The 26,210-nt window shown below is 47.8% G+C and overlaps 1 protein-coding gene across 9 annotated transcripts in view; it reads left to right on the top strand.

Annotated features, from left to right (window-relative positions):
• Positions 1 to 26,210, top strand: part of LOC144504463 (plectin-like) — a 745,079-nt gene that overhangs the window by 363,064 nt on the left and 355,805 nt on the right. The window contains exon 1 of one of the 9 annotated variants that reach the window (XM_078229866.1): positions 25,559 to 25,698. The exons of the other annotated variants lie outside the window; for them this stretch is intronic. Coding sequence (XP_078085992.1) covers positions 25,644 to 25,698 — 55 coding nt within the window. The 5' untranslated portion in view covers positions 25,559 to 25,643. Of the gene's footprint in view, positions 1 to 25,558; positions 25,699 to 26,210 lie in introns of those variants that run through there. 9 annotated transcript variants of the gene reach the window in all.

The raw sequence follows: 26,210 nt of genomic DNA, 5'->3' as shown, positions 1-26,210 counted from the left end.
GTGGTAGACTGTATGGAACCAAAAGAGATGGGGGAGATACTAAATGGTTTTTTTTGCATCCGTATTTACTGAGGAAACGGGCATGGAGTCTACGGAAATAGGGCAAACTGGTAGGGAGGCCATGGAAGCTTTACAGATTAAAGGGGAGGAGGTGCTCGCTGTCTTGAGGCAAATCAGAGTGGATAAATCCCCACGACCGGACAGGGTATTCCCACGGACCTTGAGGGAAGCTAGTGTTGAACTTGCAGGGGTCCTGGCAGACATATTTAAAATGTCAGTATTCACGGGGGAGGTGCCGGATGATTGGAGGGTGGCTCATGTTGTTCCGTTGTTTAAAAAAGGTTCCAAAAGAAATCTGGGAAATTATAGGCCAGTAAGTTTGACGTCGGTGGTGGGCAAGTTATTGGAAGGTGTGATAAGGGATAGGATCTACAAATATTTGGATAGACAGGGGCTTATTAGGGAGAGTCAACATGGCTTTGTGCGTGGTAGGTCATGTTTGACCAATCTATTAGAGTTTTTCGAGGAGGTTACCAGGAAAGTGGATGAAGGGAAGGCGGTGGATGTTGTCTACCTGGATTTCAGCAAGGCCTTTGACAAGGTCCCTCATGGGAGGTTAGTTAGGAAGGTTCAGTCACTGGGTATACATGGGGAGGTAGTAAATTGGATAAGACACTGGCTCAATGGAAGAAATGATGTGGAGGTGCCGGCGTTGGACTGGGGTAAACACAGTAAGAAGTTTAACAACACCAGGTTAAAGTCCAACAGGTTTATTTGGTAGCAAAAGCCACACAAGCTTTCGAGGCTCTGAGCCCCTTCTTCAGGTGAGTGGGAATTCTGTTCACAAACAGAACTTATAAAGACACAGACTCAATTTACATGAATAATGGTTGGAATGCGAATACTTACAACTAATCCAGTCTTTAAGAAACAAAACAATGGGAGTGGAGAGAGCATCAAGACAGGCTAAAAAGATGTGTATTGTCTCCAGACAAGACAGCCAGTGAAACTCTGCAGGTCCACGCAACTGTGGGAGTTACAAATAGTGTGACATGAACCCAATATCCCGGTTGAGGCCGTCCGCGTGTGTGCGGAACTTGGCTCCTCCTCGCAACAGACACCTCCAGACGCTGAAAGATGCCCTCATAAGAACAGGATATGGCGCTCGACTCATTGATCAACAGTTCCAACGCGCCACAGCGAAAAACCGCACTGACCTCCTCAGAAGACAAACACGGGACACAGTGGACAGAGTACCCTTCGTTGTCCAGTACTTCCCCGGAGCGGAGAAGCTACGGCATCTCCTCCGGAGCCTTCAACATGTCATTGATGAAGACGAACATCTCGCCAAGGCCATCCCCACACCCCCACTTCTTGCCTTCAAACAACCGCACAACCTCAAACAGACCATTGTCCGCAGCAAACTACCCAGCCTTCAGGAGAACAGTGACCAAGACACCACACAACCCTGCCACAGCAACCTCTGCAAGACGTGCCGGATCATCGACACAGATGCCATCATCTCACGTGAGAACACCATCCACCAGGTACACGGTACATACTCTTGCAACTCGGCCAACGTTGTCTACCTGATACGCTGCAAGAAAGGATGTCCCGAGGCATGGTACATTGGGGAAACTATGCAGACGCTGCGACAACGGATGAATGAACACCGCTCGACAATCACCAGGCAAGACTGTTCTCTTCCTGTTGGGGAGCACTTCAGCGGTCACGGGCATTCGGCCTCTGATATTCGGGTAAGCGTTCTCCAAGGCGGCCTTCGCGACACACGACAGCGCAGAGTCGCTGAGCAGAAACTGATAGCCAAGTTCCGCACACACAAGGACGGCCTCAACCGGGATATTGGGTTTATGTCACACTATTTGTAACTCCCACAGTTGCGTGGACCTGCAGAGTTTCACTGGCTGTCTTGTCTGGAGACAATACACATCTTTTTAGCCTGTCTTGATGCTCTCTCCACTCCCATTGTTTTGTTTCTTAAAGACTGGATTAGTTGTAAGTATTCGCATTCCAACCATTATTCATGTAAATTGAGTCTGTGTCTTTATAAGTTCTGTTTGTGAACAGAATTCCCACTCACCTGAAGAAGGGGCTCAGAGCCTCGAAAGCTTGTGTGGCTTTTGCTACCAAATAAACCTGTTGGACTTTAACCTGGTGTTGTTAAACTTCTTTCAATGGAAGAAGCCAGAGAGTGGTTGTGGAGGATTGCTTCTCTGAGTGGAGGCCTGTGACTAGTGGTGTGCCGCAGGGATCGGTGTTGGGTCCATTGTTGTTTGTCATCTATATCAATGATCTGGATGATAATGTGGTCAATTGGATCAGCAAGTTTGCTGATGATACAAAGATTGGAGGTGTAGTGGACAGTGAGGAAGGTTTTCAAAGCTTGCAGAGGGATTTGGACCAACTAGAAAAATGGGCTGAAAAATGGCAAATGGAATTTAACGCAGACAAGTGTGAGATATTGCACTTTGGAAGGACAAAACAAAGAAGAACGTACAGGGTAAATGGTAGGACTCTGAAGAGTGCAGTTGAACAGAGGGATCTGGGAATACAGGTACAGAATTCCCTAAAAGTGACGTCACAGGTGGATAGGGTCGTAAAGAGTGCCTTTGGTACATTGGCCTTTATAAATTGGAGTATCGAGTATAAAAGTTGGAGTGTTATGGTAAGGTTTTATAAGGCATTGGTGAGGCCGAATTTGGAGTATTGTGTACAGTTTTGGTCACCTAGTTACAGGAAGGATGTAAATAAGATTGAAAGAGTGCAGAGAAGGTTCACAAGGATGTTGCCGGGACTTGAGAAGCTGAGTTACAGAGAGAGATTGAATAGGTTGGGACTTTATTCCCTGGAGCGTAGAAGATTGAGGGGAGATTTGATAGAGGTGTATAAGATTTTGATGGGTATAGATAGAGTGAATGCAAGCAGGCTTTTTCCGCTGAGGCTAGGGGAGAAAAAAACCAGAGGGCATGGGTTAAGGGTGAAAGGAGAAAAGTTTAAAGGGAATATTAGGGAGGGCATCTTCACGCAGAGAGTGGTGGGAGTGTGGAATGAGCTGCCGGATAAATTGGTAAATGCGGGGTCACTTTTAACATTTAAGAAAAACTTGGATGGGTTCATGGATGAGAGGGGTGTGGAGGGATATGGTCCAAGTGCAGGTCAGTGGGACTAGGCATAAAATGGTTCTGCACAGACAAGAAGGGCCAAAAGGCCTGTTTCTGAGCTGTAATTTTCTATGGTTCTATAGTCTAAGTGAGTGGGCGAGGGCAGATGGAGTACAATGTTGGTAAAAGTGAGGTCACCCATTTTGGTAGGAATAACAGCAAAATGGACTATTATTTAAATGGTAAAAAATTGCAGCATGCTGCTGTGCAGAGGGACCTGGGTGTCCTTGTGCAGGAATCACAAGGAGTTGGTTTGCAGGTGCAGCAGGTAATTAAGAAGGCAAATGGAATTTTGTCCTTTATTGCGAGAGCGATGGAGTTTAAAAACAGTGAGATTATGTTGCAGCTGTATAAGATGCTGGTGAGGCCACACCTGGAGTACTGTGTACAGTTTTGGTCTCCTTAATTGAGAAAGGATATACTGGCACTGGAGGGGGTGCAGAGGAGTTTCACGAGGTTGATTCTGGAGTTGAGAGGGTTGGCTTATGAGGAGAGACTGAGTAGACTGGGGCTATACTCATTGGAATTCCAAAGAATGAGGGGAGATCTTATAGAAACATATAAGATTATGAAGGGAATAGATAAGATAGAAGCAGGGAAGTTGTTTCCACTGGCGGGTGAAACTAGAACTAGGGGGCATGGCCTCAAAATAAGGGGAAGCAGATTTAGGACTGAGTTGAGGAGGAACTTCTTCACCCAAAGGGTTGTGAATCTGTGGAATTCCCTGCCCAGTGAAGCAGTTGAGGCTACCTCATTGAATGTTTTTAAGGCAAGGATAGATAGATTTTTGAACAGTAAAGGAATTAAGGGTTATGGGGAGCGGGTGGGTAAGTGGAGCTGAGTCCACAAAAAGATCAGCCTTGATCTTATTGAATGGCGGTGCAGGCTTGAGGGGCCAGATGGCCTACTCCTGCTCCTGGTTCTTATGTTAAGTTTCTCCAACCTCTCCTCATAGCTAATGCTCCTCAAATCAAGCAACATCCTGGTAAATCTTTTCTGTACTCTCTCCAAAGCCTCCACATCCTTCTGGTAGTGTGGCGACCAGAATTGAACACTATATTCCAAGTGCGGCCTCATTAAGGTTCTATAAAGCTGCAACACGAGTTGCCAATTTTTAAACTCAATGCCCCGGCTGATGAAGGCAAGCATACCGTATGCCTTCTTGACTACCTGCTCCACTTGCTTTGCCACTTTCAGTGACCTGTGTACCTGTACACCCAGATCCCTTTGCTTATCAATACTCTTCAAGGTTCTGCCATTTATTGTATATTTCCTATCTGTATTAGACCTTCCCAAATGCAATACCTCACATTTGTCCGGTTTAAATTCCATCTGCCATCTCTCCGCCCAAGTCTCCAACTGATCCATATCCTGCTGTATCCTCTGATGGTCCTCATCGCTATCCGCAAATCCACCAGCCTTTGTGTCGTCCACAAACTTAGTAATCAAACCAGTTACATTTTCCTCCAAATCATTGATAAATATTACAAACAACAAAGGTCCCAGCACTGACCCCTGAGGAACACCACTTGTCACAGCCCTCCATTCAGAAACGTACCCTTCCACTGCTACCCTCTGTCTTCTTTGACCGAGCCAGTTTTGTACCCACCTTGCCAGCTCACCTCTGATCCCATGTGACATCACCTTCTGCACCAGTCTGCCATGAGGGACCTTGTCAAAACCCTCACTGAAGTCCATGTAGACAACATCCACTGCCCTACCCTCGTCAATCACCTTCGTCACTTCCTCAAAAAACTTGATCAAGTTAGTGAGACACGACCTCCCCTTCACAAAACCATGTTGCCTCTGCTTTACAGCTCCAGGGACCTGGGTTCGATTCCCGGCTTGGGTTACTGTCTGTGTGGAGTTTGCACATTCTCCTCGTGTCTGCGTGGGTTTCCTCTGGGTGCTCCGGTTTCCTCCCACAGTCCAAAGATGTGTGGGTTAGGTTGATTGGCCATGCTTAAATTGCCCCTTCGTGTCCTGAGATGTGTAGGTTAGAGGGATTAGTGGGTAAAAGATGTAGGGATATGGGGGTAGGGATATGGGGGTAGGGCCTGGGTGGGATTGTGGTCGGTGCAGACTCGATGGGCCGAATGGCTTCTTTCTGTACTGTAGGGTTTCTATGATTAGAACATGGAACAGTACAGCACAGAACAGGCCCTTCGGCCCACGATGTTGTGCCGAGCACTATGATTCTATGATTCCCGCTAACGCGTCCACTTATTTCCAAGCGAGAGTAAATCCTGTCTCGAAGAATCCTCTCCAATAATTTCCCTACCACTGACGTAAGGCTCACCGGCATGCTATTACCTGGATTATTCTTGCTACCCCTCTTAAACAAAGGAACAACATTGGTTATTCTCCAATCCTCTGGGAGTTCCCCTGTAGTCATGGTGTGGAGATGCCAGCGTTGGACGGGGTAGACACAGTGAGAAGTTTAACAACACCAGGTTAAAGTCCAACAGGTTTATTTGGTAGCAAAAGCTACAGCTTGTGTGGCTTTTGCTACCAAATAAACCTGTTGGACTTTAACCTGGTGTTGTTAAACTTCTTACTGAGCTCCCCTGTAGCCAATGAGGATACAAAGATTTATCTCAAGGCCGCAGCAATTTCCTCCCTTGCCTCTCTCAGTATTCTGGGGTATATCCCATCAGGCCCTAGGGACTTGTCTACCTTAATGTTTCTCAGGAACCCCAATACCTCCTCCTTTTTGATCTCAACATGTCTCAAACTATCTACACATCCTTTCCCAGACTCATCATCCACCAAGTCCTTCTCTTTGGTGAATACTGACGCAAAGTACTCATTGAATACCTCGCCCATTTCCTCTGGCTCCACATATAGATTCCCTCCCTTGTCCTTGAGTGGGCCAACCCTCTCCCTGGCTACCCTCTTGCTCTTTATATATGTGTAAAAAGCTATGGAAATTTCCTTAATCCTGCTGGCCAATGACTCCTCTTGACCCCTTTTAGCCCTCCTGACCCTTGCTTCAGTTTCTTTCTCCTTTCCTTGTATTCCACACTTGCTTCGTGTGTTCCCAGCCTCCGAGCTTTGACAAATGCTTCCTTTTTCTCTTTGACTCGGCTCCCAATATCTCTCGTTATCCAACGTTCCTCAGTGGCCTCTAATTTCCTGGATTATCCCTGCTTCCTTTCTGAAACAAGGGAACAGCGTTAGCTATTCTCCAGTCCTCCAGACAATAGTTTGGTCATCATGATCTGCGCGGGCTCGGAGGGCTGAAGGGCCCATTCTTGTGCTGTACCTTTCTTTGTTCTTTGCCTTTCACTTCCTGCCACTCAGCCAATTCTGCGTCTTTAACCACCACTTTCTCTTACTGCCATTGGCTTCTACCGTCTTCAGAATCGCCTGTTTGGCACTTCATCAAACGTTGTCTAAAAGTCCTTTGGCTTATTTGGAAATTTGGGCTTGAAAGGTCAGAAATTTTCTGCATTTGCGATATTTTGTGGAGGTTCAGTTTAACATGGTGTATTCGCCTTCTCTTATGTCCCCTCTCTTAGCTTTTTCAATTCTCTCCTACAATTTTGCAGAATCCTCTTGATTAACTTGGAGGGGTGGCACGGCGGCACAGTGGTTCGCACTGCTGCCTCACAGCGCCAGGGACCCGGGGTGGCACGGTGGCACAGTGGTTAGCGCTGCTGCCTCACAGCGCCAGGGACCCGGGGTGGCACGGTAGCACAGTGGTTAGCACTGCTGCCTCACAGCGCCAGGGACCCGGGGTGGCACGGTAGCACAGTGGTTAGCGCTGCTGCCTCACAGCGCCAGGGACCCGGGGTGGCACGGTGGCACAGTGGTTAGCGCTGCTGCCTCACAGCGCCAGGGACCCGGGTCAATTGCCAGCTCGGGTCACTGTCTGTGTGGAGTTTGCACATTCTCTCCGTGTCTGCGTGGGTTTCCTCCGGGTGCTCCGGTTTCCTCCCACAGTCTGAAAGACGTGCTGGTTAGGTGGATTGACCCGAACAGGCGCCGGAGTGCAGCGACTAGGGGAATTTCACAGTAACTTCATTGCAGTGTTAATGGAAGGCTTACTAGTGATTAATAAACAATCTTTTAAACAAACTGAATCCTGCTCCTAACATAGGTCAGAACTCTGGTGAATCTCCCTCTGTATCCTTCCCCAGACTTCAACATTGTGGGGATTTAAGTGGTTTAAGAAGCTTTACTCATCACCACCTTGGCGGACTGTTGGGGATATTTGATTTATTTTATTTTAGACTTCCCCCATCCTGGGAGAATTAGCTTTGATTTCTCTATCACCAACTTCAAAGGGATATATCTAGTTTCAATTTAAGTGTCTCTTTTCTATATCGTTGACATTTTGTTATCCTGTGTTTTTGAACAGTAAAGGCAACAGGGTCATGTGCTGAGTTCAGTGACGAATAATAATCATTAAGTAGTTCATCATGTGACACTGAGAAAACATTTTGCAAAAGTAACCAGAACAAGGCAGAGCTTGACCAGGAGGTTACCTTGATGTGAGCTGAACATGTTAAACTTGTCTGAATTTTTAACAGAAAACCAGTGAGAGGTGTTTATAGAACATAGAATATAGAACAGCGCAGGGATAAGCCCTCCAGAACCACCATGCTGTGCCGAACATGGCACCAGATTAAACTAATCCTTTCTGCCTGCCCTTGGTCCATATTCCTCTATTCCTTGCAGATTCATGTGCTTATCAAAAAGCCCCTTAAACACCCCGATCGTATCTGCCTCCACCACCATCCCTATCAGCCCATTCCAGACACCCCTCACATCTCCTTTGAACTTTCCCCCTCTCACCTTAAGTGTCTACCCCCTAATATTAGACATTTCAATTCTGGGAAAAAGATTTTGGGTGGGATTTTCCGACCGTGCTCACCCCTCAACCTGAAAATCCTGCCCGAGGTCAGTGGACTTTTCCATGATTTGCCCCTCGCCCGCTCCGATTCCGGTGGCGGGCAGAACGGGAAAATTTGCTGCTCTGACTGTCAATCCTATCTATGCCTCTCATAATTTTATAGACCTCTATCAGGTCTCCCCTCAGCCTCTGCCACTTCAGAGAAAACAACCCCAGTTTGTCCAGCCTCTCCTCATACCTCATACTCTCTAACCCAGGCAGCATCCTGGCAAATCTGTTCTGCACCCTCTCCAAAGCCTCCACATCCTTCCTGTAACGTGGCGACCAGAATTAAGCACAATACTCTAAGTGCAGCCTAACCAGATTTTATAAAGCTGCAACATGACATCCTAACTCTTCTACTCAATTCCCTGACTATTAAAGGCTAGCATGAATAAGAACAGACAGACTAATAAGGAGGAACTGAAGGAAATCCTTATTAATCAGGAAATTGTATTGGGCGAAATTGCAGGGATTAAAACCCGATAAGTCCCCAGGGCCTGATGCTCTGCATCCCAGAGTACTCAAGGAAGTGGCTCTCGAAATTGTGGATGCACTGGTGATCATTTTCAAGCATTCCATAGACTCTGGAAGAGTTCTAGTGGATTGGAGGGGAGCTAATGTAACCCCACTTTTTAAAAAAGGGAGAGAGAATATGGGGACTTATAGACCGGTTAACCTGCCATCGGTGGTGGGGAAAATGCTGGAGTCAATTATTAAGGATGTAATAACTGAGCATTTGGAAAGCGCGACAGGATTGGTCCAAGTCAGCATGGAGTCACTAAAGGAAAATCGTGCTTGACAAATCTTCTGGGATTTTTTGAGGATGTGACCAGTAGCGTGGACAAGGGTGAACCAGTGGATGTTGTATATCTGGACTTTCAAAAGGCTTTTGACAAGGTCCCACACAAGAGATTAGTGAACAAAATTAAAGCTCATGGTATTGGGGGTAATGTATTGACGTGGACAGAGACCTGGTTGGCTGACAGGAAGCAGAGAGTGGGAATAAACGGGTCCTTTTCAGAGTGGCAGGCAGTGACTAGTCGGGTACCGCAGGGTTCAGCGCTGGGACCCCAGCTATTCACAATATACATTAATGATTTGGATGAAGGAATTGATGCAATATCTCCAAATATACAGAGGACACTAAGCTGGGTGGCAGTGTGTGCTGTGAGGAGGATGCTCAGAGGCTGCAGAGTGACTTGGACAGGCTGGCTGAGTGGGCAAATACTTGGCAAATGCAACATAATGTGGATAAATGTGAGGTTATCCACTCTGGTGGCAAAAACAGGAAGGAAGATTATTATCTGAATGCTGGCAGTTTAGGAAAAGGGGAAGTGCAAAGTGACCTGGGTGTCATGGTGGAACAGTCGCTGAAGGTTGACATGCAGTTGCAGCAGGCAGTGAGGAAGGCTAAGGCAGATGAACTTAGTTCCAAGTACTAATCTAAGCTCTATGATGTTGCCATTACAAAGACTCGATTTGATTTGAGTTATTATTGTCATGTGTATTAGTATGCTGTGAAAAGTATTGTTTCTTGCGCGCAATATAGACAAAACATACCGTTCATAGAGAAGGAAACGAGACAGTGCAGAATGTAGTGTTACAGTCATAGGTAGGTTGCATAGAAAAATCAACTTAGTGCAAGGTAGGTCCATTCAAAAGTTTCATGGCATCAGGGAAGAAGCCGTTCTTTAGTCGGTTGGTACGTGACCTCAGACTTTTGTAACTTTTTCCCGACGGAAGAAGGTGGAAGAGAGAATGTCCAGAGTGTGTGGGGTCCTTAATTATGCTGGCTGCTTTTCCAAGGCAGCGGGAAGTGTAGACAGAGTCAGTGGATGGGAGGCTGGTTTGCGTGATGGATTGGGCTAATTTCACAACCTTTTGTAGTATCTTGCGGTCTTGGGCAGAGCAGGAGCCCATACCAAGCTGTGGTACAACCAGAAAGAATGCTTTCTATGGTGCATTCGTAAAAGTTGGTGAGAGTCGTAGTTGACATGTCAACTTTCCTTAGTCTTCTGCAAAAGTAGAGGCATTGGTGGCTTTCTTAACCATAGTGTCAGCATGGGGGGACCAGGACAAGGGTCTGGGGATGGCCTTGGCGAGATGTTCGTCTTCATCAATGACATGGTAAAGGCTCCGGAGGAGATGTTGTAGCTTCTCCGCTCTGGGGAAGTACTGGATGGCGAAGGGTACTCTGTCCGCTGTGTCCCGTGTTTGTCTTCTGAGGAGGTCGGTGCAGTTTTTCTCTGTGGCGCGTCGGAACTGTCGATCGATGAGTCGAGCGCCATATACTGTTCTTATGAGCGCATCTTTCAGCGTCTGGAGGTGCCTGTTGCGATCCTCCTCATCCGAGCAGATCCTGTGTATACGGAGGGCTTGTCCGTAGGGGATGGCTTCTTTAATGTGTTTAGGGTGGAAGCTGGAGAAGTGGAGGTCCCAGGGGAGAACAGGGGAGGTCCCAGAGGATTGGAGAATAGCCAATGTTGTTCCTTTGTTTAAGAAGGGTAGCAAGGATAATCCAGGTAATTGCAGGCCGGTGAGCCTTACGTCAGTGGTAGGGAAATTATTGGAGAGGGTTCTTTGAGGTAGGATTTATTCCCACTTGGAAATAAGTGGACGTATTAGTGAGAGGCAACATGGTTTTGTGAAGGGAGGTCGTGTCTCACGAACCTGATCAAGTTTTTCAAGGAAGTGACGAAGATGATTGATGAGGGTTGGGCAGTGGATGTTGTCTACATGAACTTCAGTAAGGCCTTTGACAAGGTGCCTCATGGCAGACTGGTACAGAAGGTAAAGTCCCATGGGATCAGAGGTGAACTGGTAAGATGGATACAGAACTGGCTCGGTCATAGAACATAGAACATAGAACATAGAACATTACAGCGCAGAACAGGCCCTTCGGCCCACGATGTTGCACCGACCAGTTAAAAAAAAACTGTGACCCTCCAACCTAAACCAATTTCTTTTCGTCCATGAACCTATCTACGGATCTCTTAAACGCCCCCAAACTAGGCGCATTTACTACTGATGCTGGCAGGGCATTCCAATCCCTCACCACCCTCTGGGTAAAGAACCTACCCCTGACATCGGTTCTATAACTACCCCCCCTCAATTTAAAGCCATGCCCCCTCGTGCTGGATTTCTCCATCAGAGGAAAAAGCTATCACTATCCACCCTATCTAAACCTCTAATCATCTTATATGTTTCAATAAGATCCCCTCTTAGCCGCCGCCTTTCCAGCGAAAACAATCCCAAATCCCTCAGCCTCTCCTCATAGGATCTCCCCTCCATACCAGGCAACATCCTGGTAAACCTCCTCTGCACCCTCTCCAAAGCCTCCACATCCTTCCTGTAATGTGGGGACCAGAACTGCACACAGTACTCCAAGTGCGGCCGCACCAGAGTTGTGTACAGTTGCAACATAACGCTACGACTCCTAAATTCAATCCCCCTACCAATAAACGCCAAGACACCATATGCCTTCTTAACAACCTTATCTACTTGATTCCCAACTTTCAGGGATCTATGCACACATACACCTAGATCCCTCTGCTCCTCCACACTATTCAAAGTCCTCCCGTTAGCCCTATACTCAACACATCTGTTATTCCTACCAAAGTGAATTACCTCACACTTCTCCGCATTAAACTCCATCCGCCACCTCTCGGCCCAACTTTGCAACCTGTCTAAGTCTTCCTGCAAACTACGACACCCTTCCTCACTGTCTACCACACCACCGACTTTGGTGTCATCAGCAAATTTGCTAATCCACCCAACTATACCCTCATCCAGATCATTAATAAATATTACAAACAGCAGTGGCCCCAAAACAGATCCCTGAGGTACACCACTTGTAACCGCACTCCATGATGAATATTTACTATCAACCACCACCCTCTGTTTCCTATCCGCTAGCCAATTCCTGATCCAATTTCCTAGATCACCCCCAATCCCATACATCTGCATTTTCTGCAGAAGCCTACCATGGTGAACCTTATCAAACGCCTTACTAAAATCCATATATACCACGTCCACTGCTTTGCCCCCATCCACCTCCTTGGTCACTTTCTCAAAAAACTCAATAAGGTTAGTAAGGCACGACCTACCTGCCACAAAACCATGCTGACTATCACCTATCAATTCATTACTCTCCAAATAACTATAAATCCTATCCCTTATAATTTTTTCCAACATCTTGCCGACAACAGAAGTGAGACTCACCGGTCTATAATTCCCGGGGAAGTCTCTGTTCCCCTTCTTAAACAATGGGACAACATTCGCTAACCTCCAATCTTCTGGTACTATACCAGAGGCCAACGACGACCTGAAGATCAGAGCCAGAGGCTCTGCAATCACTTCTCTTGCCTCCCAGAGAATCCTTGGATAAATCCCATCCGGACCAGGGGATTTATCTATTTTCAGACCCTCCAGAATATCCTGCACATCCTCCTTATCAACTGTAATACTGTCTATTCTACTCCCTTGCAACCCAGTGTCCTCCTCAGCTATATTCATGTCCCCTTGCGTGAACACCGAAGAGAAATATTGGTTCAATGCTTCACCAATCTCCTCCGGTTCCACACATAACTTCCCTCTGCCATCTATAACTGGCCCTAAACTTGCCCTAACCAACCTTCTGTTCTTGACATACCTATAGAACGCCTTAGGATTCTCTTTAACCCTATCCGCCAAAGTCTTCTCATGTCCCCTTTTAGCCCTTCTAAGCTCGCTCTTCAACTCCCTCTTAGCCAATCTAAAGCTTTCTAGTGCACTACCCGAGTGCTCACGTCTCATCCGAACATAAGCCTCCTTTTTCTTTTTAACCAACAAAGAAACTTTTTTGGTGCACCACGGTTCCCTAGCCCTACCAATTCCTCCTTGCCTGACAGGGACATACCTATCACAGACTCGCAGTAGCTGCTCCTTGAAAAAACTCCACATGTCGGACGTTCCCAGTCCCTGTAATCTCCTAGTCCAACCTATGTTTCCTAATTCTCTCCTAATAGCCTCATAATTACCCTTCCCCCAGCTAAAACCACTGGCCCGAGGTTCATGCCTATCCCTTTCCATCACTAAGGTGAACGTAACCGAATTGTGGTCACTATCACCAAAATGCACACCAACTTCCAAGTCTAGCACCTGGTCTGGCTCATTTCCCAGCACCAGATCCAATATAGCCTCACCTCTAGTTGGCCTGTCTACATACTGAGTCAAAAAACCTTCCTGCACGCTTTGAACAAAAACTGACCCCTCTAACGAGCTAGAGCTATAACAATTCCAGTCAATATTAGTCAAGTTAAAATCCCCCATAACAATTGCCCTATTACTTTCACTCCTAAGCAGGATTGACTCCGCAATCCTTTCCTCAACCTCTCTAGAACTTTTAGGAGGTCTATAAAAGACTCCCAACAGGGTGACCTCTCCTCTCCTATTTCTAATCTCCGCCCATACTACCTCAACAGATAAGTCCTCATCAAACCTCCTCTCTGACACTGTGATACAATCTCTGACCAATAATGCTACCCCTCCCCCTCTTCTACCTCCTTCCCTACTTCGACTAAAACATTTGAACCCCGGGACCTGCAGCATCCATTCCTGCCCCTGCTCTATCCATGTCTCTGAAATAGCCACAACATCGAAGTCCCAGGTACTGATCCACGCTGCAAGTTCACCCACTTTATTGCGAATACTCCTGGCATTGAAGTATACACATTTCAAACCCTGCTCCACCCCACCTCTGCAATGCCGTGCATTGCAGTCCCCATCCATGCATCCCTCACTTTCAGCCCCACTACTCAGGATCCCTCCCCCCCCGCGAATCAGTTTAAACCTCCCTGCATGGCCTTAGCAAATTTACCCCCCAGGATATTGGTCCCCTTCTGATTAAGGTGTAGACCATCCTTCTCATAGAGGTCACACCTTCCCCAGTACGAGCCCCAATTGCTTAAGTACCTGAACCCCTCCCTCCTGCACCATCCCCTCAGCCATGAATTCAAACCTTCCCTCTCCCTATTCCTCTCTAAACTATCCCGTGGTACAGGCAAGAGTCCAGAGATAACCACTCTGTCAGTCTTGGCCTTTAGTTTCCACCCCAACTCCATAAATCCCTGCCTAATATCCCCTTCCCCTATCCTCCCTATGTCGTGTGTCCCCACATGTACAATAACTTGTGGTTTATCTCCCTCCCCCCTAAGAGTCCTGAATACCCTGTCAGACACATCCCGGACCCCAGCCCCTGGTAGGCAACACACCAACCCTGAGTCCCTACCTTTAGTTCCGACCCTCCTATCTGTCCCCTTAATTGTGGAGTCCCCAATCACAAGGCCCAGTCTTTTACAGCCCCTAACCACCTGAGCTTTCTCACTCGGCTCACCCCCAGAGATCTGCTCTCTATGCTCAGTTGATTCCTCCTCAACTGTAGCCTCCAGCACCGAAAACCTATTATGGAGGGGAACCGCCCCAGGGGATTGTCTTCCCGATTGCTTCTTACCCCTCCTCCTGGCATTGACCCAAGCCTCATTTCTAGGAGTTACTATTTCTCTATAACTCCTATCAACTTCCACCTCCGCCTCCAGAATTATGCGGAGTTCCTCTACCTCCCCCTCCAGCTCCTTTACACGCTCCTCCAGAAGCTGCAATCTAATGCACTTCTTACAACTAAAATCTCCTGAAACACTACTGGATTTCCTCACCACATACATCCCACAGGAGATGCAGCATACTGCCTGAACTGCCATCCCTGAAGCCATTACCAGCAAGAAAAAAAGAAAACAAAAAAAACTTCCCCACACTTATAATTAGGTTAGAGGAGGATGGAAGGGTGGGATCCTCTACCAGTGTAGAGGATCGGGTATCTCCTCTGCACCAATTTATAGGGCTAGGGGCCCGAGAGAAAAAAAAAACTACTACTGAGGGGGAACCACCCAGGTAACTGACTTTTAAAGTTAAAATAAAAACCCTTCCCAGACTCCTTTGCTGCCCACTTCTAGTTTTCACTTTAAACTTGAAAAACTGCTGTTAAAGTAAAGGCCAAAAAAATACACACACTAGCTGACTAATTAAATAAATAAACAATTCAATTAATCCAATTAATCTCTTACCAGCACTGGTCATAGAAGACAGAGGGTAGCAGTGGCGTTTCTGAATGGAGGGCTGTGACAAGTGGCATCCCTCAGGGATCACTGCTGTTTGTAATATATATAAATGATTTAGAGGAAAATGTAAATGGTTTGATTAGTACGTTTGCGGACGACACAAAAGTTGGTGGATTTGCGGATGGTGATGAGGACCATCAGAGGATACAGCAGGATATAGATTGGCTGGAACATAAGAACATAAGAACATAAGAAATAGGAGCAGGAGTAGGCCATCTAGCCCCTCGAGCCTGCCCCGCCATTCAATAAGATCATGGCTGATCTGACGTGGATCAGTACCACTTACCCGCCTGATCCCCGTAACCCTTAATTCCCTTACCGATCAGGAATCCATCCATCCGCGCTTTAAACATATTCAGCGAGGTAGCCTCCACCACCTCAGTGGGCAGAGAATTCCAGAGATTCACCACCCTCTGGGAGAAGAAGTTCCTCCTCAACTCTGTCTTAAACCGACCCCCCTTTATTTTGAGGCTGTGTCCTCTAGTTTTAACTTCCTTACTAAGTGGAAAGAATCTCTCCGCCTCCACCCTATCCAGCCCCCGCATTATCTTATAAGTCTCCATAAGATCCCCCCTCATCCTTCTAAACTCCAACGAGTACAAACCCAATCTCCTCAGCCTCTCCTCATAATCCAAACCCCTCATCTCCGGTATCAACCTGGTGAACCTTCTCTGCACTCCCTCCAATGCCAATATATCCTTCCTCATATAAGGGGACCAATACTGCACACAGTATTCCAGCTGCGGCCTCACCAATGCCCTGTACAGGTGCATCAAGACATCCCTGCTTTTATATTCTATCCCCCTCGCAATATAGGCCACATCCCATTTGCCTTCTTGATCACCTGTTGTACCTGCAGACTGGGCTTTTGCGTCTCATGCACAAGGACCCCCAGGTCCCTTTGCACGGTAGCATGTTTTAATTTGTTTCCATTGAGATAGTAATCCCATTTGTTATTATTTCCTCCAAAGTGTATAACCTCGCATTTCTCAACGTTATACTCCATTTGCCATATCCTCGCCCACTCACTCAGCCTGTCCAAATCTCTCTGCAGATCTTCTCCGTCCTCCACACGATTCACTTTTCCACTTATCTTTGTGTCGTCTGCAAACTTCGTTACCCTACACTCCGTCCCCTCCTCCAGATCATCTATATAAATGGTAAACAGTTGCGGCCCGAGTACCGATCCCTGCGGCACGCCACTAGTTACCTTCCTCCAAACGGAAAAACACCCATTTATTCCGACTCTTTGCTTCCTGTCGGATAGCCAGTCCCCAATCCACTTTAACACACTACCCCCAACTCTGTGTGCCCTAATCTTCTTCAGCAGCCTTTTATGGGGCACCTTATCAAACGCCTTTTGGAAATCCAAAAACACCGCATCCACCGGTTCTCCTCCATCAACCGCCCTAGTCACATCTTCATAAAAATCCAACATGTTCGTCAAGCACGACTTTCCCCTCATGAATCCATGCTGCGTCTGATTGATCGAACCATTTCTATCCAGATGCCCTGCTATCTCCTCTTTAATAATGGATTCCAGCATTTTCCCTACTACAGACGTTAAGCTGACCGGCCTATAGTTACCCGCCTTTTGTCTCCTTCCTTTTTTAAACAGCGGCGTAACATTAGCCGTTTTCCAATCAACCGGCACTACCCCAGAATGCAACGAGTTTTGATAAATAATCACTAACGCATCCACTATTACCTCTGACATTTCTTTCAATACCCTGGGATGCATTCCATCCGGACCCGGGGACTTATCCACCTTCAGTCCCATTAGTCTACCCAGCACTGCCTCTCTGGTAACATTAATTGTATTAAGTATTTCTCCTGCTGCCAACCCTCTATCGTTAATATTTGGCAAACTATTTGTGTCCTCCACCGTGAAGACCGACACAAAAAACTTATTTAAAGACTCAGCCATATCCTCATTTCCCACTATTAACTCCCCCCTCTCGTCCTCCAAGGGTCCAACATTCACTCTAGCCACTCTATTCCTTTTTATATATTTATAAAAACTTTTACTATCATTTTTTATATTAATTGCTAGCCTAGCTTCATAGTCTAGCCTTCCTTTCTTTATCGCTTTCTTAGTCTCTCTTTGATGTTTCTTAAATTTTTCCCAATCACTTGTTTCTCCACTCTTTTTGGCCACTCTGTACGCAGCTGTTTTTATTTTAATACTCTCCTTTATTTCCTTCGTTATTCACAGCTGGTTCTCCCTTTTCTTACAATCCTTGTTTTTTGCTGGAATATATTTTTGCTGAGAACTGAAAAGGATCTCCTTAAAAATCCTCCACTGTTCCTCAGCTATCCTACCTGCCAGCCTGCTCTCCCAGTCTACCTTAGCCAATTCATCCCTCATCCTATCATATTTCCCTCTGTTCAAACAGAGGACACTGGTTTGGGACCAAACTTTCTCCTCTTCCATCTGAATCAGAAATTCGACCATATTGTGGTCACTAGACCCAAGAGGGTCCTTCACAATAAGATCCTTAATTCTACCTACCTCGTTACACAATACCAGATCCAAAATAGCTCGTTCCCTCGTCGGTTCCGTAACATGCTGTTCAAGGAAACTATCCCGACAGCATTCTAAGAACTCTTCCTCCATTCCACCCTTACCGACTTGAGTCTGCCAGTCAATGTGCATGTTGAAGTCCCCCATGATTATTGCCGTTCCGTTTTTACACGCATCCCTTATCTGCTTGTTTACAGCCCTCCCTACCTCAACATTATTATTTGGGGGCCTATATACCACACCTACTAGTGTCTTTCTCCCTCTACTATTCCTCATCTCTACCCATAATGATTCCACGTTTTGTTCCTCAGAGCCTATGTCATCCCTCAGTACTACCCTGATATTATCTCTTATTAATAGCGTGACCCCACCACCTTTTCCTTCCTGTCTATTCTTCCTAAACGCCTGATACCCCTGGATATTCATCTCCCAGTCCTGGTCACCTTTCAGCCACGTTTCTGTAATGGCCACTAGATCGTACCCACTTGTGCTGATTTGCACCATCAACTCATTTACCTTGTTCCGAATGCTTCGTGCATTCAGGCAAAGTGTCCTTATTCCAGCTTTTATCTGGACCCGCTTTGATGAGTCGCGAACACCGTCTCCCTCTACTCCCTTATCTAAATTACCGCCTTCATTCACTTGCACCCTCTCCTCTACCATTAATTTTGTAATTCCCCTTACCCCTGCATCCTCCCCCCCCATCAATTAGTTCTGGAGACTTGGGCGGAGAGATGGCAGATGGAGTTTAATCCGGACAAATGTGAGGTAATGCATTTTGAAAGGTCTAATACAGATAGGAAATATAATGTAAATGGCAGAACCCTTAAGAGTATTGATAGGCAAAGGGATCTGGGTGTACAGGTACACAGGTCACTGAAAGTGGTAACGTAGGTGGAGAAAATAGCCAAGAAGGCATATGGCATGCTTGCCTTCATCGGTCGGGGTATTGAGTTTAAAAACTGGCAAGTCATGTTGGAGCTTCATAGAACCTTAGTTAGGCCGCATTCGGAATATAGGCCGGTATTTTATGACCTCGCTTGGTGCAGGCATGTAAAATCCCGCCCGAGGCTAAAGGAGAATTCCCTTCTGTGAGCTGCGCCTGCCCGATTCCAGGGTGGGTGTGGCAGTAAAATTCCAGCCATGGTGTTCAATTCTGGTCGCCACACTACCAGAAGGATGTGGAGGCTTTGGAGAGGTTACAGAACAGATTTACCAGGATGTTGCCTGGTATGGAGTGCATTAGCTATGAGGAGAGGTTGGAGACACTTGGTTTGTTCTCACTGGAGCGACGGAGGTTGAGGGGTGACCTGATAGAAGTCTACAAGATTATGAGAGGCACGGACAGGGTGGATAGTCAGAAGCTTTTCCCAGGGTGGATGAGTCAATTACGAGGGGACATAGCCTTGATCTTATTGAATGGCGGAGCAGGCTCGAGGAGCCAGATGGCCTACTCCTGCTCCTAGTTCTTATGTTTATGTTCTTGTGTTTAAGGTGTGAGGGGCAAGGTTTGAAGGAGATGTACGAGGCAAGTTTTTTACACAGAGGGTGGTGGATGCCTGGAACTCGCTGCCGGGGGGAGGTAGTGGAAGCGGATATGATAGTGATTTTTAAGGGGCATCTGGACAAATACATGAATAGGATTGGAATGGAGAGATATGGTCCCTGGAATGATAGGGGGTTTTAGTTCAGATGGGCAGCATGGTCGGTGAAGGCTTGAAGGGTCAAAGGGCCTGTAATTTTCTTTGTTCTTTATTCTTTGTTCTAATGGCCTGCTGGCCTTCATAGCAAGACGATTTGAGTATCGGAGTAAGGATGTCTTGGTGAGGCCACACCGAGAGTATTATGTGCAGTTTTGGTCTCCTAGTCTGAGGAAGGACATTCTTGCTATTAAGTGAATCCAGTGAAGTTCACCAGACTGATTCCTAGAATGGCAGGACTGACATATGAAGAGAGACTGGATCGACTGGGCTTGCACTCACTGGAATTGAGAAGAATGAGAGGGGATCTCATAGAAACTTAAAAATCCTGATGGGACTGGACAGGCTAGATGTGGGAAGAATGTTCCCGATTTTGGGGAAGTCCAGAGCTAGGGATCACAATCTAAGCCGAAGGGGTAAGCCATTCAGGACTGAGATGAGGAAGAACTTCTTCACTCAGAGAGTTGTGAACCTGTGGAATTCTCTACCACAGAAAGCTGTTGGGGCCAGTTTGTTAAATATGTTCAAGAGGGAGCTGGGCGTGGTCCTTGTGGCTAAAGGGATCAAGGGGGTATGGAGAGAAAGCGGGAGTGGGATACTGAAAGTGTATGATCAGCCATGATCATATTGAATGGCAGAGCAGGCTCGAAGGGCCGAATGGCCTCCTCCTGCACCTATTTTCTATGTTGCTAAGATGATATATCAGTGAAACAATGGTTATAGTTCAGGTGAGGAAATGATTAAAATATTAGTGATACAGGAGAAACAATTAATGGTGAAAACTAATTGCATTCAGTATCTTTAAACTAGAAATAGAAACAAAAGGATTGAAAAAGGATGAATCTGCAGAATCCTTGTCTGCACATTCTGACTGTCTTTCACTATAAATGTGTTATCCAGTCTAACTCTGGCCCAGAAATGTGGAATAGGCAATGAATAAAGTGTGGCATACAGCACTCTCAATCTCTATCGTGCACTATTAAGACACATGGGATTGGAGGAAGTGTATTGAGATGGATAGAAAACTGGTTGGCAGAGAGGAAACAAAGAGTAGGAATTAATGGGTGCTTTTCAAATTGGCAGGCAGTAACTAGTGGGGTGCCACAGGGATCGGTGCTGGGACCCCAGCTATTCACAATATATATTAATGATTTGGATGAGGGCACTAAATGTAACATCTCGAAGTTTGCAGATGATACCAAGTTGGGTGGGAGGGTGAACTGTGACGAGGATGCAGAGATCCTTCAGAATGATCTGGACAGGTTGGGTGAGTGGGCTAATCAATGGCAGATGCAGTATAATTTGGATAAATGTGAGGTTATTCACTTTGGAAGCAAAAACAAGAAGGCAGATTACTGCCTGAATGGCTGTAAATTGGGAGAGGGGAGTGTGCAGCGGGACCTGGGTGTCCTTGTGCCCCAGTCGCTGAAGGTAAGCATGCAGGTGCAGCAGGCGGTAAAGAAGGCAAATGGTATGTTGGCCTTCATTGCGAGAGGTTTCGAGTACAGGAGCAGGGATGTGTTGCTGCAATTATACAGGGCCTTGGTGAGGCCACACCGAGAGTATTGTGTGCAGTTTTGGTCTCCTTTTCTGAGGAAGGATGTTCTTGCTCTCGAGGGAGTGCAGCGAAGGTTTACCAGGCTGATCCCGGGGATGGCGGGACTGGTGTATGAGGAGAGATTGACGAGGTTAGGATTGTTTTCACTAGAGTTCAGACGAATGAGGGGGAATCTCATAGAGACTTATAAAATTCTAACAGGACTAGACAGGGTAGATGCAGGGAGGATGTTCCCAATGGTGGGGGAGTCCAGAAGCAGGGGTCACAGTCTGAGGATTCAGGGTAGACCATTTAGGACGGAGATGAGGAGACATTTCTTCACCCAAAGAGTGGTGAGCCTGTGGAATTCATTACCACAAGAAGTAGTTGATGCCAAAACATTGAATGTATTCAAGAGGCGGCTGGATATAGCGCTTGGGGTGAATGGGATCAAAGGTTATGGGGAGAAAGCAGGATTAGGCTATTGAGTTGGATGATCAGCCACGATCGTAATGAATGGGGGAGCAGCCTCGAAGGGCCAAATGGCCTCCTCCTGCTCCTATCTTCTATGTTTGTATGAGATGGCATAGGCTCGAGGGGCTGAATGGTCTCTTCCCATTCTTTTGAAATTCTCCTTGGCAATTGGAGTGTCATTGCAATCAGAGCGGGATGAGGGGAGGGGGTTTGGGACAGGACAGGTTTAGGGGCGAATAGGATGGGGAGAATGGAGATCTGAATTCACTCCAGTGGGACTTGAGCGAGGCACTTGTGAGATATTCGGAACGGATTTATTCGGATGAAGTTTGTTGGTTGGTGTTAGGAGAAAATCAGGAAGCTTCAGGGTAAACTCAGGCTCAAGAGAACAAGTCCCTGCTTTATCCAGAAGCTGAGATTCGGATTCTCTTTCCTCCTGCTCAGTTGTGCCTGTGGCCTGGGGCACCTGAGGCCTGGGGCCTGAGACTCCCGAGGCCTGGGACACCCGAGGCCCGAGACCTGGGGCCTGAGACACCCGAGGCCTGTGGCCTGGGATACCCGAGGCCTGGGACACCCTATGCCTGGGACACCCGAGGCCCGAACATAGAACATACAACATTACAGAGCAGTACAGGCCCTTCGGCCCTCGATGTTGCGCCGACCAGTGAAATCAATCTAAAGCCCCTCTAATCTACACTATTCCAATATCATCCATATGTTTATCCAATAACCATTTGAATGCTCTTAATGTTGACGAGTCCACCAGTGCTGCAGGCAGGGCATTCCACGCCCTTACTACTCTCTGAGTAAAGAACCTACCTCTAACCTCTGTCCTATATCTATCACCCCTCAATTTAAAGCTATGTCCCCTCATGTTAGCCATCATCATCCAAGGAAAAAGGCTCTCACTATCCACCCTATCTAATCCTCTGATCATCTTGTATGCCTCTATTAAGTCACCTCTTAACCTTCTTCTCTCTAACGAAAACAACCTCAAGTCCCTCAGCCTTTCCTCATACGATTTTCCCACCATACCAGGCAACGTCCTGGTAAATCTCCTCTGCACCCTTTCCAACGCTTCCACATCTTTCCTATAATGCGGCGACCAGAACTGTACGCAATACTCCAAGTGCGGCCGCACCAGAGTTTTGTACAGTTGCAGCATGACCTCCTGGCTCCGAAACTCAATCCCTCTACCAATAAAAGCTAACACACCATACGCCTTCTTAACAACCCTATCAACCTGGGTGCCAACTTTCAGGGATCTATGCACAAGGACACCCAGATCCCTCTGTTCATCCACACTACCAAGTATCTTACCATTAGCCCAGTACTCTGTATTCCTGTTACTCCTTCCAAAGTGAATCACCTCACACTTTTCCGCATTAAACTCCATTTTCCACCTCTCAGCCCAGCTCTGCAGCTTATCTATGTCCCTCTGTAACGTGCCACTTCCCTCCACGCTGTCTACAACTCCACCGACTTTAGTGTCATCTGCAAATTTACTAATCCATCCTTCTACACCCTCATCCAGGTCATTAATAAAAATGACAAACAGCAGTGGCCCCAAAATAGATCCTTGCGGTACACCACTAGTAACTGAACTCCAGGATGAATATTTCCCATCAACCACCACCCTCTGTTTTCTTACAGCTAGCCAATTCCTGATCCAAACCACTAAATCACCCTCAATCCCATGTGTCCGTATTTTCTGCAAAAGCTTATCATGGGGAACCTTAATCAAACGCTTTGCTGAAATCCATATACACCACATCAACCGCTTTACCCTCGTCCACCTCTTTGGTCACCTTCTCAAATAACTCAATAAGCTTTGTGAGGCACGACCTACCCTTCACAAAACCGTGCTGACTACCCCTAATCAAATTATTCCTTTCTAGGTGATTATAAATCCTATCTCTCATAATCCTTTCCAAAACTTTGCCCACAACAGAAGTAAGGCTCACCGGTCTATAATTACCAGGGTTGTCCCTACTCCCCTTCTTGAACAAGGGGACATTTGCTATCCTCCAGTCTTCTGGCACTGTTCCTGTTGACAATGACGACACAAAGATCAAAGCCAAAGGCTCTGCAATCTCCTCTCTGGCCTCCCAGAGAATCCTAGGATAAATCCCATCCGGCCCAGGGGACTTATCTATTTTTACCCTTTCCAGAATTGCTAACACCTCCTCCTTATGAACCTCAATCCCATCCAGTCCAACAGCCTGCATCTCAGTACTCCCCTCGACAACACTGTCCCTCTCCTGTGTGAATACCGACGAAAAATATTCATTTAGTGCCTCTCCTATCTCTTCAGACTCCACGCACAACTTCCCACTCCTGTCCTTGACTGGCCCTAATCTTACCCTAGTCATTCTTTTACTCCTGACATACCGATAGAAAGCTTTAGGGTTTTCCTTGCTCCTACCTGCCAAAGACTTCTCATATCCCCTCCTGGCTCTCCTTAACTCTTTCTTTAGATCCTTCCTGGCTAACTTGTAACTCTCAAGTGCCCTAACCTGAGCCTTCACGTCTCATCTTAACATAAGTCTCCTTCTTCCTCTTCACAAGCGATTCAACCTCCTTAACAAACTACGGTTCCCTCACACGACTGCTTCCTCCCTGCCTGACAGGTACATATTTATCAAGGACGAGTAGTAGCTGTTACTTGAACACGTTCCACATTACAATTGTGCCCATCCCCTGCAGTTTCCTTCCCCAACCTATGCCACCTAAATCTCGCCTAATCGCATCATAATTTCCTTTCCCCCAGCTATAATTCTTGCCCTTTGGTATATACCTATCCTTTTCCATTGCTAAGGTAAACATAATCGAATTGTGGTCACTATCACCAAAGTGCTCACCTACCTTCAAATCTAACACCTGGCCTGGTTCATTACCCAGTACCAAATCCAGTGTGGCCTCGCCTCTTGTTGGTCTATCTCCATAAGCCGAGGACATAAGCCGAGGCTTAGGATACCCAATGCCTGGGACACCTGAGGCCTGGGATTCCTGAGGCCCGGGGCCTGGGACACCCGCGGCCTGGGACACCCGAGGCCTGGGGCCTGGGACACCCGAGGCCTCGGACACCTGAGGCCTGGGGCCTGGGACACCTAAGGCCTGTGACACCCGAGGCCTGGGATACCCGAGGCCTGGGACACCCGAGGACCGAGGCCTGGGACACCCAAGGCCTGGGACACCCGAGGCCTGGGACACCCGAGCCTGGGACACCCGAGGCCTGGGGCACCCGAGGCCTTGGGCCTGGGACACCCGAGGCCTTGGGCCTGGGACACCCGAGGCCCGGGGCCTGGGACACCCGAGGCCTGGGACACCCGAGCCTGGGACACCCGAGGCCTGGGGCACCCGAGGCCAGGGGCACCCGAGGCCTTGGGCCTGGGACACCCGAGGCCCGGGTCCTGGGATGCCCGGGGCCTGGGACACCCGAGGCCCGGGGCCTGGGACACCCGAGGCCCGGGGCCTGGGACACCCGAGGCCCGGGGCCTGTGACACCCGAGGCCCGGGGCCTGGGACACACGAGGCCCGGGGCCTGGGACACCCGGGGCCTGGGACACCCGGGGCCTGGGACACCCGAGGCCCAGGGCCTGGGACACCCGAGGTCCGGGGCCTGGGATGCCTGGGGCCTGGGACACCCGAGGCCCGGGGCCTGGGACACCCGAGGCCCGGGGCCTGGGACACCCGAGGCCTGGGGCCTGGGATACCCGAGGCATGGGGCCTGGGACACCCGAGGCCTGGGACACCTGAAGCCTGGGACACCTGAGCTCTGGGGTCTGGGAACCAGAGGTCTGGGATACTGGAACCCTGAATCCTGTAGCATGGGCTGGTGCCTGTGCTTTGACCTGGAGTTGGAACTGGGGCCTGGCCTGAGTGTTACACCAGCTGTGTGATACCAGGTCCTGAGCAAAACTGAGTGGATCTGAGTTGAAGCAAGTGTTGTGAGGGTGCAGCCCTTTGACATGCCAGCATGAGAGGATTGTTGAAAATCCTGTGAACCGTCCAGGAGTTTAGGCAGGCGAGGCTGAGCCAGGAGGTTTTCTGTCAGTTTGAGAGCTCAGGCTCGGGGCTGTGGAGAGAAGGCATGGGGCTGTGGTGTGCCATTGTTTGAGTGAAGTCCGATTGGGCAGAACATTGAGAGAGCATTCTGCAAGGCTAACACAATGGAACTAGATGATGGCAGTTCCTTCATGGAAGATTTAATTCAGCAGGGACAAGGTAGGGCAGCTGCTATTTGATCGCAGGCTGTTACTGATCCGAATGGGGGATGGGGTCAGACTGTCAGAACTAAATCTCGCCAAAGGTTCTCACTGCTGTCAGAGATTGTGTTAACACTGAGTTTAACTGTATTCATGATTGTATGACTGCATTTGTGAGACACTGTGTTTGTGAGAGTGTATGTGGGTGTGTATGAGAGAGTGTGTGTGAGGATGCGTGTGTGTGTGTGTGTGTCGGTGTGAATGTGTCAGTGTGAATGTGTCGGTGTGCATGTGTGGCAGGGTGCTGGTCTGTTTAGTTTTATAGTTTATTAGTGTCACATTAACACTGCAATGAAGTTACTGTGAAATTCCCCTAGTCGCCACACTCCGGTGCTTGTTCGGGTACACTGAAGGAGAATTTACATGGCCAATGCACCCTAACCAGCACGTCTTTCGGACTGTGGGAGGAAACCGGAGCACCCGGAGGAAACCCACGCAGATACAGGGAGACTCTGCACAGACAGTGACCCA

This window comes from Mustelus asterias, chromosome 2 (assembly GCF_964213995.1).
Source record: "Mustelus asterias chromosome 2, sMusAst1.hap1.1, whole genome shotgun sequence".
Classification (NCBI taxonomy): Eukaryota; Metazoa; Chordata; class Chondrichthyes; order Carcharhiniformes; family Triakidae; genus Mustelus; species Mustelus asterias.
This window is presented reverse-complemented; position numbering and strand designations above follow the sequence as displayed.